The sequence below is a fragment of the Adiantum capillus-veneris genome, chromosome 19 (assembly GCF_014529385.1).
Source record: "Adiantum capillus-veneris isolate H3 chromosome 19, ASM1452938v2, whole genome shotgun sequence".
Taxonomy (NCBI): domain Eukaryota; kingdom Viridiplantae; phylum Streptophyta; class Polypodiopsida; order Polypodiales; family Pteridaceae; genus Adiantum; species Adiantum capillus-veneris.
In genome coordinates, this window is record NC_140949.1 from 89,176,727 (window position 1) to 89,191,761 (window position 15,035).

The following is a 15,035-nucleotide window of genomic DNA, read 5'->3' on the forward strand; positions in this document are numbered from 1 at the left end:
CTCTTGTATGGTCCTATTCATATGTTCTGCAAACGCATTCTATGAAGGATTATATGGTGCAGTAAGTTCCCGCTTCATCCCTTTTGCTTCACAAAAGTCTTGAAAAGCTTTGGAAACGTACTCTCCACCATTGTCAGTTCTCAAGCACTTCAGCTTCTGACCACTCTGATTCTCCACAAGTTGCAAGAATGTCTTAAAGACCTTGAGCACCTCATCCTTGTGCTTCAAGAAGTAAACCCATACTTTGCGAGAATAGTCATCTATGAATGTACAAAAGTACGATGCTCCCCCTAGTGACAAACTAGGCATTGGTCCGCATAGATCACTGTGCACAAGGGCTAACCGTTCGTCCCTACGATTCCTTTTGATCTGTGCGGTTCCTGTGTTTGCTTACCATAAACACAATGCTCACAAAACTCGAAATCTTGAAATGAAAAGCCAGGCAAATAACCATAATGAGAAAGTATTTCCATTCCTCTTTTTGACATATGTCCCAGCCTACGATGCCAGAGTGACACACCTGGCTGCTCAATCACATTAATTACATGGTTTTTAACCTCTGAAACATGTAAAGTGTACAGAGTTCCTGACTTGTTGCCATGCGCTACAATCATCGAACCTTTGGAGATCTTCCAAGCGCTGTTCCCAAAAATTGTCACATAACCCGCATCATCCAAATTCCCTGTACTGATCAAGCTCTTTCGGATTGCTGGAACATGTCTGACATTCTTGAGCCATAAAGAAGAGCCATTCTGAAACTTCAACTGCACATCTCCCACTCCAAGTATGTCACAAACCTACTCATTGCCAAGTCTGACATAATCTTTAGTAGTCACATATGATGTAAACCACTCTTTGTGCGGAGAAACATGTAAATATGTCCCTGAGTCGATAATCCAATCACTCATAGCATGTCCATCCTCTGCAGTCAAGAAAACAGAATCAAGATTTCTTGTGAGGAAGATGTCACCAGCTGCTATACCAGAATCACTGTCTGAACCAGATCCTGTGACATTCACCTCTTCAATCTTCACTGAACTCTTCTTTTCATCTTGCTCAGAACTCTTTGTTTTGCCTTTTTCTTGTTTCCACTTCGTACAGTCTCGCTTCATGTGACCCTTCTTGCCACAATGGTAGCATTCTATGTCATCCTTTGACTTCGAATCACGAGACTTACTTCGGTTTTGTGCCTTCTTACCCTTCTTCTCTTTAGACTGTTGTCTCCCTCGAATGACCAAAGCACTATTGCCTTTGCCTTTGTCAATGTTCTTCCTGTTCACTTCCTCTGTGAGCAAGCTGCCTTCTACATTGGCACTTGTAAGACCTTCTGGCGCGACAAAATTACTTAACGCTGTACGAAAAGTATCCCAACTGTCTGGCAAAGTGATAAAGAGAAACATAGCCTTCACTGAATCTGGAAAGACTATCTCCTGTGCTGTTAACTGGCGGAAAATTGTGTGAAATTCATTGAGATGATTTGACATGGTTGTCCCTTCCTTCATCTTCAAATCCATCAATTTCTTGACCCAGTAAATCTGAGAAGCAGCACTTTGTTTCTCGTACATACCACATAGCTTTTGCCATACGCCATATGCTGTAGTCTCTTCTGCTACGTTGAAGTAACATTTTGTGCCAGTGTCAGCATGATTGTGGAACAAGCTAACTCGTCAAGCTCTTCCCACTCATCTTCAGCCATACCTTCTGGTCTCTCCCCTTTGAGCTTCAGTGGCTTCACTTGTTTTTTCTACACCAAAACCTGCCAAATCTGCTTCTTCTAGAATGGAAAGTTTGTGCCATCCAGCTTCTTTATGTTGTAAAGAGTCTCACTTTGAGAAGATGCCATATCTGCCAAACTCTTTACTCCTAGGAAAAATCCGATAGAGTTTCCCCTGTAAACTAGCCTCTGTACACAATAAACAAGATGTAAACAACAAGCTGAATACCTCTCCTCAAGAACTGTCAGTATTTTGAAAAATTTTGACAAAGTCTCCCCTGTAAACTGAGCTCTAGGAACCAAAAGATAGCTCAAAAACAATCATAAATAGCTGACCAATGACAAATCTAAAAATCTCTGTAATATGCTATCCTGTAAGCATGCACTGTCTCCTGTCTGGGCAATGACAGAACCTGTATCTGTCTCAAGACTGAACCCTGAACAATGCCTCAACGGCCTGACGCATAAGATGCAATCCAATGTCTACACAAAGTCATACATACTATGGGATAGAGTCGCCGAAGAGGATGCGTGTAGAGGGGAACTCCAGCAACCTAATCCACCTCACACTGGGTAACCCAGCCCCCAGTGCTTGGCTTCAAAAAACCTCACACATGACTCTCACAGATGGTTCAGCAAACTGCCCAAAACTAGCATACATCCTACAATAGACCAATCACTATCCTATGACCGCTGCGGCGGTCTGTCTGCTAACGTGACTCACAACTAGTAAACCCACAATCATAGTACATCAATCTGCAATACATGCCAATGGTGTCAAGCCGTCGTATGGCCACACCTCCCCTGGAACCTAGCAAGCACAAGAAGTAGCAATGCAGACTGCAATATATATATCTGATGATATATATGTGTACCTGGTCTATAGATGATGCTTTGAGGACGAATGAGTGATGTATGTCGATGCCGATATTGATGCCGACCACCTCCTGCTTGCCAATCTACACAAGACGGGTTTCTTCGCGGCTGAAACCTATCTTCTGATGTAGTGCTCAGAATGAAATTCTGAGGGCATAAACGGCTTTGAAAGGGGGGTAAAACTTCAGGACACCTACTGGAAATGCTCCCGGAACGCCGAGTGTGAATTTCCAAGCTCCGGATCTAGAATCTGCCCGAAAAGTGCGCACGCGCGCGATTACGCAAATACGCACTGAACTTGGCTCTGATACCAATTGAAGTCACGGAGCGGAGCGTGGATCAACTCACACACACACATACACAGAGATACACAGAGAGCTTACATAGTACGCAAAGAATCGTTTGAAGGGTTATCTCCCAAAACCTTATTATCCACAAAAGTATAAGTGAGTATATACAAAGAGTTAGTGATAAGTGAGTTAAGCGAGCGGCCGGTCATATCTGTATAAGAGGCCACTTGGGCTTTAATCCCAACAACTGCAGGCTTCTTGTAATTCAAGCTTAATTACAATTGTATTCATATATAAAAATAAATGAGATGAATGAAAAAATCCAAAAGTGGACTTTATTTTAAGGATAATCTTTGATAAATTAAAAAATAAAGATTTCAACATGCACAATTTTTGAAATATGAAATAAATCACCAAATGTGGCTTGTACAGCCATCAACTAGTATCATTGTAAGTAATAGAGTGGTAGACCTAGTATATAATCAACATAAGACAATGTAAATTTAGATGAAGTAAATGTTTTATGTGGTCTTTAATTGAGTTCGCAAATGTTACATATTTGACCACATGACTATATATATTTAATTCCAGTCACAAAAAATTTTGTTTCCACATGAGAGTTGCAGAAATGTCAAACATATATAAGTAATTACCATAAATTATTACATGCATGCTGCTCATTAGTTTTTAAACTAAGGTATGAGATTTCAATGAAACATCAACTGCTTTTTTGCATAAGTGCTTTTCATGATTGTAGTTACTATTGAGGTTGTGTACTTTGGCTAACATTTTATAAGTTTGAAAAAACTTTTTTTGAGATGTTTTCTAGATTGTATGCACCATTTTAATAAAATTCATGAAAAATAAACGCTAAAGTGTCCTTTTACTAAAGGACTTGGTAGTCACATAAGCCAAATGCAAATGAAGAGAGAGATATCTCTGTGTATGCCATATCAATCACTTGTGACACCCCCCCCCCCCCCCCCCCCTTGAAAGTAGAGTAATGGCCCTTGCTAACGCCCACCTGCACAATTTGAAAGCTCACAATCGGCGATAAGGGTAGCATTGATTTCCAACACCAAAACTAGTCCATCATACAGCTTGCACAACAGCAACAATCGCCCTATTGGACAGAAAGGAGGGAAGGAAACCAATGCTAGTTAAGGATTTTGGTTGTATTGTGGAGTTGGCAGGCCTATATTGGTTCCAAACAACATGAGTTAAGAAGAAACTCTTCCATTGCACCTATGCCTATGCCTATCACTACCAACTCTAGGCAGCCGTTGTTGGGGTATAAAGCCCAATGTGGTCGCCCAGGTAAGTGGACGGGCCGCCAAAAGTTGATTTGGAGCTGTATGCAAATTCATGAAAATGATAGCTTATGAAGCATTTTGTACTTTATGTGCAGTATCTCTCCGAGATTCGTTGTGGTTTTACCAATAACCAATAGAGGTCCTGGCTCGGTTTGGGTGTTGGAAGATAAGTGACTTAAGTTTGTATAGTTAACCAAGTTGGTTATTCATACCATTGGTGATTATTCAATAATCTTGCCATGCGCCGAGTTTACTAGTCATTCTGGAGGACTGTCTGCAAACGATTGGGAAACACAACTCAAAATTGTACGTACATCCAAAGGTGGATAGGCAATTTACAAGTGTTAACCTTATGCTAAACGATATGCTATGAGCGTACATTAGCAACAAGCAATCCAATTAGAAAGATTATCTCTCTAGTTGGAATTCGCTTACCACGAGGCAAAGCATGTTCCAACTAAGATTAGTCTCTTCATGTTTAGGTTGGGTTCTCAACCTTGAACACCCTAAGTTATGGTGGGGTTGTCTACTAATAAAGAATGATAAGAATTCAAGGACTTATCCTTTGCTAATGAGTTATATCAGCTTGTACTTTCATGGAAAGTGAGCACAGGTATTCTTTTTAGATGTCTCTTAGTTGTGGTCACTTGTTTAGCTTACTCAAGTAAGCTCTAAATGGAGCTTAAACGCTATGATGGATATGGGCCGGTTACACAAGACAGTTCCAAAGGGACAACAATGTGAAAAATCAAGACGCTCCTATTGATTTCATTGAACCTCCTACTGAACCGTGTTTCGATCAAAAGGACCGATGGATCCATGAAAGATACCACTATGAAAAAAATTAGTGTTCTTACAAAGATATCACCAATTTTGTTTTGAAGATTAAAGCACTTCTCCAAGGGGGGAGCAATGTCAGGCCAAGGGCCAGAACTCACATGTAGTATGGGGCTCTATATGTAACTAAGAGCAAGAGGGTTACTTTTTGTTACCAAAAACAAGTTAATTTTTTATTTTGTAAAAAGATTTGCCAACTACAAACATTAGTTTTCTTTTACATCCATTACTATCATTATGTGCATTAAGGAGTGCCACAAGTTTCTTTTCACATGTTTGCACACGACCTTCTAGAAATAGCTTTGGCAAGAAGTTAATGGGGTAACAATCCTCCACAAGAGTACATCCAGTCTACTTTATCCAATGGTTATTTTTTTGCACACATTAAAGGTAAGCATGCAACCCTATCTTGCTCATAAATTGATAACTCTTCATCTATTTATATGTGTGCCTATAAATCTAATGTTTCTTGTTCACTTCTCCCATTAGCTAACTATTCTTTGAGACTTTGGTCTGCTCAATCCAATGAGGAAGAGAGCCATTCATCTTTACACTTGTTGATGACGCAGAGCATATGCTTGTAGACCTTTGACTATTTTTTCTTAGATATACATTGTTGAGGTACGGTAAGATTTGACACCAACATCTTCCCTTCTTTAGATATTTTTTCCAATCCTATGGTCGTCAAAATTTTCATGACTCTGGCGTATAAAGGGCTTGTTTTAAAAAATTCCTTCTCTAAGAAAGGGGAGTAAAATAGGGTACGTGTCAATGGAAGGGGAATACATTAAGATGCACATCTAAATTAGAAAACATGGATATGACATAGCATTGAAAATAGAATAGCATGTGAAATAGGAGTCTATTCTAGTGTTCCTATATTTTCAGTAAGATTGTAAAGAATGTTACATTAGGACTTGACCAATTCTACTTATATATATTGTTCACCACACACGCTGTCTTCTTACATTCTTCACCAACATGTCGAGGTTACAAAATCGACTTGTAATTTTTGTGATCTTTTGTCATTGGAAATGCAAAATGGAAATGTGTTCTTTCATAAGGAAGGGTTCTACTTCTCAAGGCTTATCTAATGAAAGAAAAAGGAGCCCTTCAAATTCTAACACTATTACAATGTTAAAATTCACTCTCAGATGTCTCTAAATTGATAGAGCCTTTATGTTTGATCTTCTTTGCCAAGTGTACCCCAATGCGGATACCCAAAGAATCTGATGATATACCCATGTCCCTCAATTGAGAGTCATTAAGGTACTAGGGTTTTAAGTATTCAAGCTCATTCACCTCCAAGGAACGAACCAGTAACTAATCATATACAGCCATTATTTTTGCCAAACTTGCCTTAATCAAATCCAACTGTATAGTCCAAAAATTGATGGCTTACAAAGTTTTTTCCTAGAGGTGGCAAGCAAAGAGCCTTGAGGAGGCCCCCTTGGATCATGCTCATAAGCAATGGGTACATGAACAAAGAAAAGAGAAATGGGGACTGACACGCAACTTGGACTCTGTAGTACACTTGCTCACTTGGAGTTATACATCAATAGCTACTTATACATTGAAGGTGGCTATATGAATGCAGCTGCCTTGACCAAAGTAATCCCGCATAGAGCTCCAGGGTTTCAAGTGGTGAGATACCCAAATTTTGGTGATTGACCATCTGTGTGGAAAGAGTATAATAGGCACACAAACTCCAAAACAAAATGGAATAATAGCTACACATTTATATCACGCTACATAGAATTCAAGTGTGTAGTACCCACGCGAGGGGGTAGAACAGAGGAACCCTAACCCTCTAACAGATCCTTGGGCACAATTAAGCTTTGAAACCATGTAATGAAGCAGGGAAGGAGAGCGCTTTAGCTCTTGCAAGCAGACACACACACAACCAAGAGAGCACACCATGGAGATGGAGGCTAAAACAAATTTGAACAAGCATATCAAATAATCTCATGCAATAGTTCAGCAGGCACCCGTGAAGACCGGGGCTACTCTCCAATTGCCGGGGCTTCTCTCCAGCTTCACAGAATTGATTCCACATCTAATTTCATAGACAAACAAGAATCCACATGGCTTACTGGACTATGGAAGTACCCACCATACATCCCCTTCTCAAGCTAATGACCCACCCTTAGGGCTAAGGAACATCTAAAGCAAGCTTTACAAACAGACAAGACATGGTTATCTTGAAAGTGCTTAATGCAATGCCTTAAAATTCAACAACATTCTGATTTTTGACACCAAAACTTATAAGCTTATAGAGCACGTAAGATTAGGCTACAATCTTATGTAAACATGGACTTCAGTGACAGCTGGCTTAAAACCCTTTTAATATTCTTGAAAGGGGAAGGAACACGAGAAGCACCAAGCCATGTGTCTCTGACAAAGGGAAAAGAAGAGAGTGCCTGATAAGTTACTTGTACACCAGATATGACAACCAGCTCAAGGTGCAGGGTTCAATGCTCCCGGGCTGCATTCGATGGGTGCTTCCCCATTGGGGAAGTTCTTCCCAGGGTATCGCCCCTTGATGCCTGTGCAAACTATACGACTCTTTTTCATATCAATAAGGAAGTTGAGCAATAAAGCCTGTTCTAAGACAAGAAGCATCTTCTTATCAAAATATACATTGCACTCTTTCGAAGCATAGCCAAGACAGTGATCAAGTTACATTAACCACAAGTAGTATAAACTTTGTCTCGAAATCAGAGGACAAATTGTCGAGCAACAACCTGCTGTTACTTCCAGCATGCCTATTTGGACACTGGTACTCAACTGCCTCGGACAGGTTTATGTTGCAGCTTACCAGAGACGTGAACAAACATTAATACATTCTCCCCAGTCTATTAGGTCTCATAACCCAATTCAGGTAACAAATTTGAACAGCCTTCGAGTTGGTGCATTAGGTCATCAACAGGATTTCACGATTTATGGATTCCCGAGCATCATCCTCCTAACTGTACAGGAGGTGCTGTACATGCTATGTTCAGAGGGGCTTTGACCTCCCTTCCCTTGGGTTCAGCTTCAAAAGATCCATGGCAACACAGTGGCTGACCCTTGCCAAGCTCAAAGTTGTACAGCCACAAAAGACCAATTACAAAACATGAATGCCGCAATACGCACATTTGGATCACCTGTGATCACTTTCCACCCAGTTGCCCGATCAAAAGACACCGGGCGGCCTGTACTCGTGAGGCAAACTCCTGCTGGTAGCCGTGCATAGCCCTGCAGACATTCCCATGCCACATATGAGAATACACTCAACTCGTGAGCTTATGCTTTACAAACCTTGTGAGAAGCATATGTACCTCTTTTTGTAAGAAAGGTGGAGGTTGAGAATAATCTGTTTTCCTGCATCCATCGTTGAACATCCGTTCCAAAGACATTTCCCTCAGTGCAAATAGACTACATTCCAGCATTTCCAAAGCTGAATGATTGGCAAATATAAACTCCGGCAAGGGCTGCTCAAACCAAGAACCAGTCGAACACTTACTTAAAAAAGGAGACCAAAGATCAAATATGCAGTTCGTATACTGGTAAATTTCAAACACACACTATTCTTCAAATACCATATTCTATTAAAAGTAGACAGTTTCTTTAATTATCACCTTCCATGCACAGCATACAACAGCATGTTGAAGATTCCAGAACGCCTTAAATAATCCTTCTGAGCTTCCATCTGTACAAGATAATAGCTCTTGACCCATATGAGCCCTGTGCAAGATATCGTAGCCTTTAGCAACAAGCGCTACAAGGCCGTCGATTGAAGGCCAGGACAGAATTGAAACCCTTCAGAAGAGAAAAACTCGTGCCTCCAAACATAATCAACAATTTCTCTCATACCGATGTTAAATAACGAAGTGCAAATGCAAATAAGATTTACCTGTAACTGTCTCCTAGCTGCTGCACTAGTAGCACAGCTTCTGTGCCAAACTGTGAGCTTGAGATGAGCGGACTGGGATGAGGTTGCAAAGAAACTGCAACCTGCTGAAGAAGATCAACCAAGGCTTGCACATTTTGTTGAGCTTTTACTGTCACCACATCCCGGCTCTCTGCCTTGTACATATACTGGAAGACTATTGTCAAAGCAGAACCCATTTCATATGGACTCTGACCTTCTATCCGAGAAGGTGCCGGCTGATCCTCGAGCGAAGATGCCAAATCTAAAGTCTGTGAAGAGGCTATCCTTTCCTGTTTACAAGAGTGAATGACTAAGCCACTAAGGTGACAAAAAAAATAACAGAATCAGAGATCAAGCATCTGCCACTAACCGGGCAAGCATCCAGATGCATGACTCGGAAGCCTGATGGCAGAAGAGGACTGTCATCTGGAACCGATGCATCGATAGGCGCAAAAAGCAACTGCGCATACGCACTGGCTGAAGCATCCTCCATACTGCTACTGAGCTACAAATTGGATACGCAGAAATTGTAAGTGCGGTTAGCTGCAAGTATTGGGAAATGGAAATGGATGGCTGCTCTATATTACCTGAAGCATAAAACTCTCCAAATCAGGAACATCTTCTACTTTCAGAGATTGGGGCTGCTGTAATCTTACAACTTCAAGAACCTGAATGAACCGCAGAGCACCAATCAGGCCTGCTTTACCATGACAACGATACAAACAATCATTGCAGTGATCACATACCTCATTTTGCTCCGACGAGGGTTGCAAGACCTTAACAGAGCTGAACTTCCTCTTTAGCATGCTGTCATGTGCATTTTCCTTAAATAAACTTAGGTCCATATCCAGATCAGCCCATGCCATCCACCGCTCCCTTAAAAAGCTCATAAGAACAGCTGGAGAAAGATTCTGCAAAAAATGCACAATAAAAGGCCAAGACAAACAAAACTCATGTTTCCAAGAAATCCAACCATGCAAATTACTAACATGCAGAAGCAAAGAAGCTTTGGCACAAATTGTGCCACCCCTTGTTGCTGCCCCAGTTTCGTTCGTCCCAAAATCAATGGAGTGGGGGGATGGCTTGATGTAAATTGTGACACTGCTACATGGTCCGTCATTTAACAATGAAACCCACCCATCATCAGGAAAGCAGTTCACAGCATCATTGAACCCCCTGAACCAGTAAGATAGATCAAATAGGTGATATGATTTGGCACAGTTTTAAATGACAACCTGTACAGAAAGAAGCATACCTGATAAGGCGATGGCTGAACCCTTGCAATGAAGAACTAGAATTATTAGCAAAGCCGGTTTCTCCTTTATCTTTTGGCAATCCACGCAAATGACTCAACACCTTCATGAACAAAGCAATTACCTAGGTTAAGAAAAATGGCTTATGAGACACATTCAATTCTTAGACTACCAGGACTTTTTGGTAACTTACCTTGTGAGTCATCCTCCAGGCAAGAAGAGTTGACGTATCATAAAGAGGTCTGAGTTTTTCCGAGACGCTGCCAGACTTTCATATGCAAATACATCACCAACACCAACACTGACTAAGTTGAGAGGAGTGCACCAATGTGTACAAACGATAACATCTTACAGCTGAGAGAAATAAATACCAGGAAATTTATGTCATCCACAACCATGACCATGGATCCACCTTGCTCACAAGGTCTTATCAGAAAGCCACTTGGTAGCATCTCTGCACGGACAAAAGCTGGCAAAGTTTGTATCTCGTTGGCACCTTGACCAGCTGCTAGAGACCCTTCGCAAACCTACATAAGTAAACCAAATAAATCTCCAGCATTGATAAAGTTCAAAAACAGCCCATGAATTTGAATCTCACCACCAAACTTCCATTCTCCAACACACAGGTATATCTTAGAGTCCAAAAGTCCCGTGCTGACACTAATGTTGAAGGTGCATACATCTGAAAAACAAGGAGAATAAGTAAAAAGACAGTCACTTCTCAAGATTACCACTTCTTCAGATTATCATTCAAAAAGTCGGTCAAACCAAGTTTATTACCTGAGTATGCAACAATTCTACCAAACCACCACGATCTGCAGGGAAGGAAGCAATGATATCCTGCTTTCTGCAGTCGTGAGACCATGAACGTCGATTCTTTATGATATCCGCAACCTATAACAAGTGGCTCTAGGCTGATTATACAGAAGGAAGATAATTTCAGGAAAAAAAGCATCTCATTACCACAAAAAATATCTCACCTTGAAAACTCCTAGCTCAACAAAGCCACATGCTTGTGCAGCAACATGTCCCCCAGATGATGGAAGGACCATAGCTCCAATGGAATCCGGACCAGGCTATTAATTCACAACAGCACAAGTCTCACAATATTGATATTTTTGTAGAAAGAGAAATCTTTTTGAGAGTCTGCGGAGGTTATATTCACCTTCATCCCAGGTAACGGGATCCCATCCACCATACCTCCTGTAGCTTTAGCCAAGAAGTCAGCCAGAATCTTCTCTGCTACAGCAGATAGCCTGTTTGCCAATTTGTGAAAATCAAGAATAAGGTTGATGACAAATGGGAACCAGTACCAACCAAGGGAAAAACACGAAGGTCAAGTTTGGAGACACTTTACTGAGAGACACTCCATTCTTGAGATGCATGAGGCGGAGAGTGTTGATGCTGTCCACTTGTCACAACAGATTCGGAGCTGGTGTCGGTGGTGGGCACTATAGCCTGCAATACACATCAATTTTACGAAAAGGAAGCAAAAATAAATGTTTCGCAGGAATTGCGGGTACTATACCCGCTGATTTAAGTCAACATGTGGATGTTGAAGTTGTAGTTGTTGTCTAAGGTACTGATTTTCCAACAGGAGCTGTGCAGACTGCTTTTGCAATCTCTCATTTTCCTCCAAAAGCATTTGGTTCATAGCATTCAATTTCGAGTTCCAGTGCTGCAATCGACCAGTTTCCTTCCGTTGTTTCTCTCTACACCTGAAACTCAGAATTAAAACTACTCATTATCCACAACTACATACAAATCCTAAGCAATGAGAGCAGAACCAGCATCCACCACATCTAAGAAGTATCAGTTCAAGCAACATATGATTGTCACGCCAAACTGCTTTCCAAAATAATGAATACCATCTTAGTTTAGTGTGGCTTGCTACACGGAACAAATGGCCATGGGGGTGTTCTGAGATTCTAGCAAAGGTAAAACCTGGGGGCTAAGAAAGCGCTTTGTTGATAATGCACGTATTGCCTCCGGCAATTATTTTCACAAAAAAAGTTATAGAATAACTGTAGCCCCAAGCCCATTGACAATTGGGCATTTGCATCAAGCACGAGCAGTAACAGCGAAGTCTGCAGAAATGGCAACAGATACGTGCAAGCTAGGATAATCACAAATGAGTGAAGAGTTTCCGCAGACACATTGACAAAGGAACTCGCTCTAGGGCTCATCTTACGGAAAATTGAAACACGGAAAGAGGAGAAAGTGAAAGCATGAGCTTACCGTCTGTTCTGGAACCAGACTTTGAGCTGCTTCTGCCCAATGTTGGCAAGAAGAGGGCAGTCTCTGATAAGCTGCTGGCGGCGAGAAGAGCTAGGCTTGGGGCAGTCATTGTAGACGCGCTCGAGTATCTCCACCTGCTCTGGGGTGTAGCGCGCATACTTGCCCGAGTCCCCCATCAGCTTCCCCTCTTTCCCCTTGCTCGACCCCATCTCACGCAAGAAATTTCCTGCTGACCCACTCCGCCAAAAAGACCATGTCGATCCAATTATCGCTGCCCACTTCGCAAAACATTCCAAACTTGCCCAACTGATCACCGCCCACCTCGCGAAAAGGCCCCGATTAAGCAAATCGCTACCCCCCTCGCGTAATGTGCCCAAATAACCAAATCATCACGATATCATTTTGCCCCAATTTCTTGAAACACATTCATCATTGAGAGCCACCATGGCCACTGCGAGCTCGACGAGAGTAGAGAGAGCGGGTTGGGGGGAGCCCTTTTTTGTCGCACACGAATGCAGCTCCGGAGGCGCGCACTCGTGAGGAATACCTGTGCGGACCTCAAAGCGCACTGCAAAAGGGAAGGATGAGACGGTGGGAGGAGGGGGCTGTGTGCGTGTGTGCTTGTGCGCAGAGAGAGAGAGAGAGAGAGAGAGAGAGAGAGAGAGAGAGAGCGCGCAAGTGGGTTTGGTTAGAAAAAAAAAAAGGGTGAATTTGAGAGGAATGGAGGCAAATTTTAAACACCTGCCGTCATGGTGGTGTGGACATGGGGTTTAATTGCTCGTGTGTTCAAAATTGCAGCGGTTAAAAGAAAGCGAGTGGAGGAAAGAACCCACAAGAGTCTCAATCCCAGTGAGCCCATAATAATATAAATCCCATATATACCCACTCCTCTCTCTCTCTCTCTCTCTCTCTCTCTCTCTCTCTCTCATGCAAATGCAAAGAGAGAGTGGTAGAAGAGAGAGGACTGAGGACTCAGGAGCAAGAAAGGGACTTCATTTTCTAGGTAAAGTGGTGTACCACAGGTCAATCCATGGAGCCCAAGGTCGAGTGTGTCTTGTAAAGTTGAGTGTCTTGTTATACACATAGATGCACACATTCATAGGCTTAGGCTCAGACTTTTCCCTTGCCTAGGAGTAGGGACCAACTCCTCACTTCAGTCCTAATTTGGCTCTCAAACAATACGTGTACCCACCCCAAAATCCTTTTATTTTTAACTAGTACGGCTGGCCGCTCTCTCTCTTTCGTGCGCAACGGAGCTTGTTTTGGACTTTAGATTTCATCTTACAATTTTTGACACGTGTAAAGGGCACTCGCTCTGTTGTATCGAATACATATAGATTTGCAACTCTCGTTTCTTGCTTAGGCTATGGTCACCCGAGGGTTTGGGTAACTGAGGCTACTAAACCTCTTGCGCATTCAACGAGTGATAATTGAGTCATGGTCACTGTCGCGTGCGACCACAGTTATCAATGATAACTTGCACGTGGCAGTCAACAAAAGCTACATTAAGGATATTACCCTTGTTAGCATGTAGAGAAGAGAGAGGATCTAAAGAGAGAATGTTGATTCCTTTGATAGCTGCCCACATTAAATGTATTACAAACACCCCCTAGTGCAACTATGTCAAAATAGACACAGTTATAAAAAGCTATGCTCCATAGTATTGAGCTGGCTCAGTAAGATACACGTGAGCACATTGTGGGCTCAGTTATCTGCGTGGTTATTGATAATCGAACCTCGCATGACCATCACCTTATGCTTAATTCGATTATGAGATGCACATGTAGAACTTGACACCATGTAGTGTCAAGTAAAGATCACTAGATCTCAAGCCCCACCACCCTTTTCTTTCTCTTTCTTTCAGCCTCGAAAGACCTAGTCTCTTCGAAGAGTTTCACATGATCGAAGACTTCGAACGAACAATTTCACACACTCTAAGACTCAGAACGAGACGAGCATCTCATTAAGCGTAAGCTTGCTTACGGGGACTTAGTGGTGATGACTTTCATAGGTGAGAACAAAACACACGTGAAAAGTCATACCCCATTGGGGGGCTACCCACAATAAGAAAGAAAAATTTTACTTACAAATTTTATTAAGTTGTGGCTTTGAAGTAAGAAAAGCATGGAGAATATGCCTTCTTGAAAATGACAATTGTATGAACAACACATGAAGGAAATTCATGCAAGGTACATTGGAAAAGAACTGAAGCACATTGTTCCTTACCTTTAGCATTGTTCAAATCTTTATCAAGTGGTGCATATAGAAAGAGGGGTTAGAAGGCAGGTGTAAAGCTACCTTTCGAAAGAGAGGAAGGTTCAAAGAAGTCTTTCAAATTCTCTTTTAAGGCTTTGAGTTAGTCATTTTTAAGGGTATAAGCACTAAAGTAATGGATATGAAAGTGATGAGATCCAACAAAAGGTTTCCCTTGATGTGAAGCTTTTAGGGGGCATCAATTCTCAAATGAGGACGGCAACCAAGACACAATCCTAACAAATCTCACAAATAACAAGGCCGTGCGGGTGACCACCTCCCTAGGGAAGATAGGTTGAAAAATCGAATACCGCGTGATGGTGCTATTGAGAATTTGGGATGAGTGGG

General features: G+C 41.8%; 1 protein-coding gene across 1 annotated transcript; it reads right to left on the minus strand.

Annotated features, from left to right (window-relative positions):
• Positions 1-7,433: 7,433 nt before the first annotated feature.
• On the minus strand, positions 7,434-13,098 carry LOC147434437 (homeobox-leucine zipper protein HOX32-like). The gene is made up of 18 exons (XM_086490903.1): positions 12,435-13,098; positions 11,725-11,914; positions 11,554-11,654; positions 11,362-11,452; positions 11,177-11,272; positions 10,977-11,090; positions 10,795-10,878; positions 10,568-10,723; positions 10,390-10,464; positions 10,199-10,299; positions 9,933-10,119; positions 9,690-9,854; positions 9,531-9,611; positions 9,314-9,448; positions 8,926-9,233; positions 8,651-8,756; positions 8,351-8,503; positions 7,434-8,267 (listed from the first exon to the last, which is right to left on the minus strand). Exons 1-18 carry the CDS (start codon positions 12,641-12,643, stop codon positions 8,109-8,111), a joined length of 2,511 nt encoding a protein of 836 aa, XP_086347029.1. The 5' UTR covers positions 12,644-13,098; the 3' UTR covers positions 7,434-8,108.
• Positions 13,099-15,035: the final 1,937 nt, after the last annotated feature.

Coding starts and splice junctions, on each gene's coding strand:
- LOC147434437 (XM_086490903.1), bottom strand. CDS start 12,643: ATGGGGTCGAGCAAGGGGAAAGAGGGGAAGCTGATGGGGGACTCGGGC. Junction 11,091..11,176: donor TTGAGCTAGGAGTTTTCAAG/GTGAGATATTTT, acceptor CACTTGTTATAG/GTTGCGGATATCATAAAGAA. Junction 8,757..8,925: donor CAGCTAGGAGACAGTTACAG/GTAAATCTTATT, acceptor TATCTTGCACAG/GGCTCATATGGGTCAAGAGC.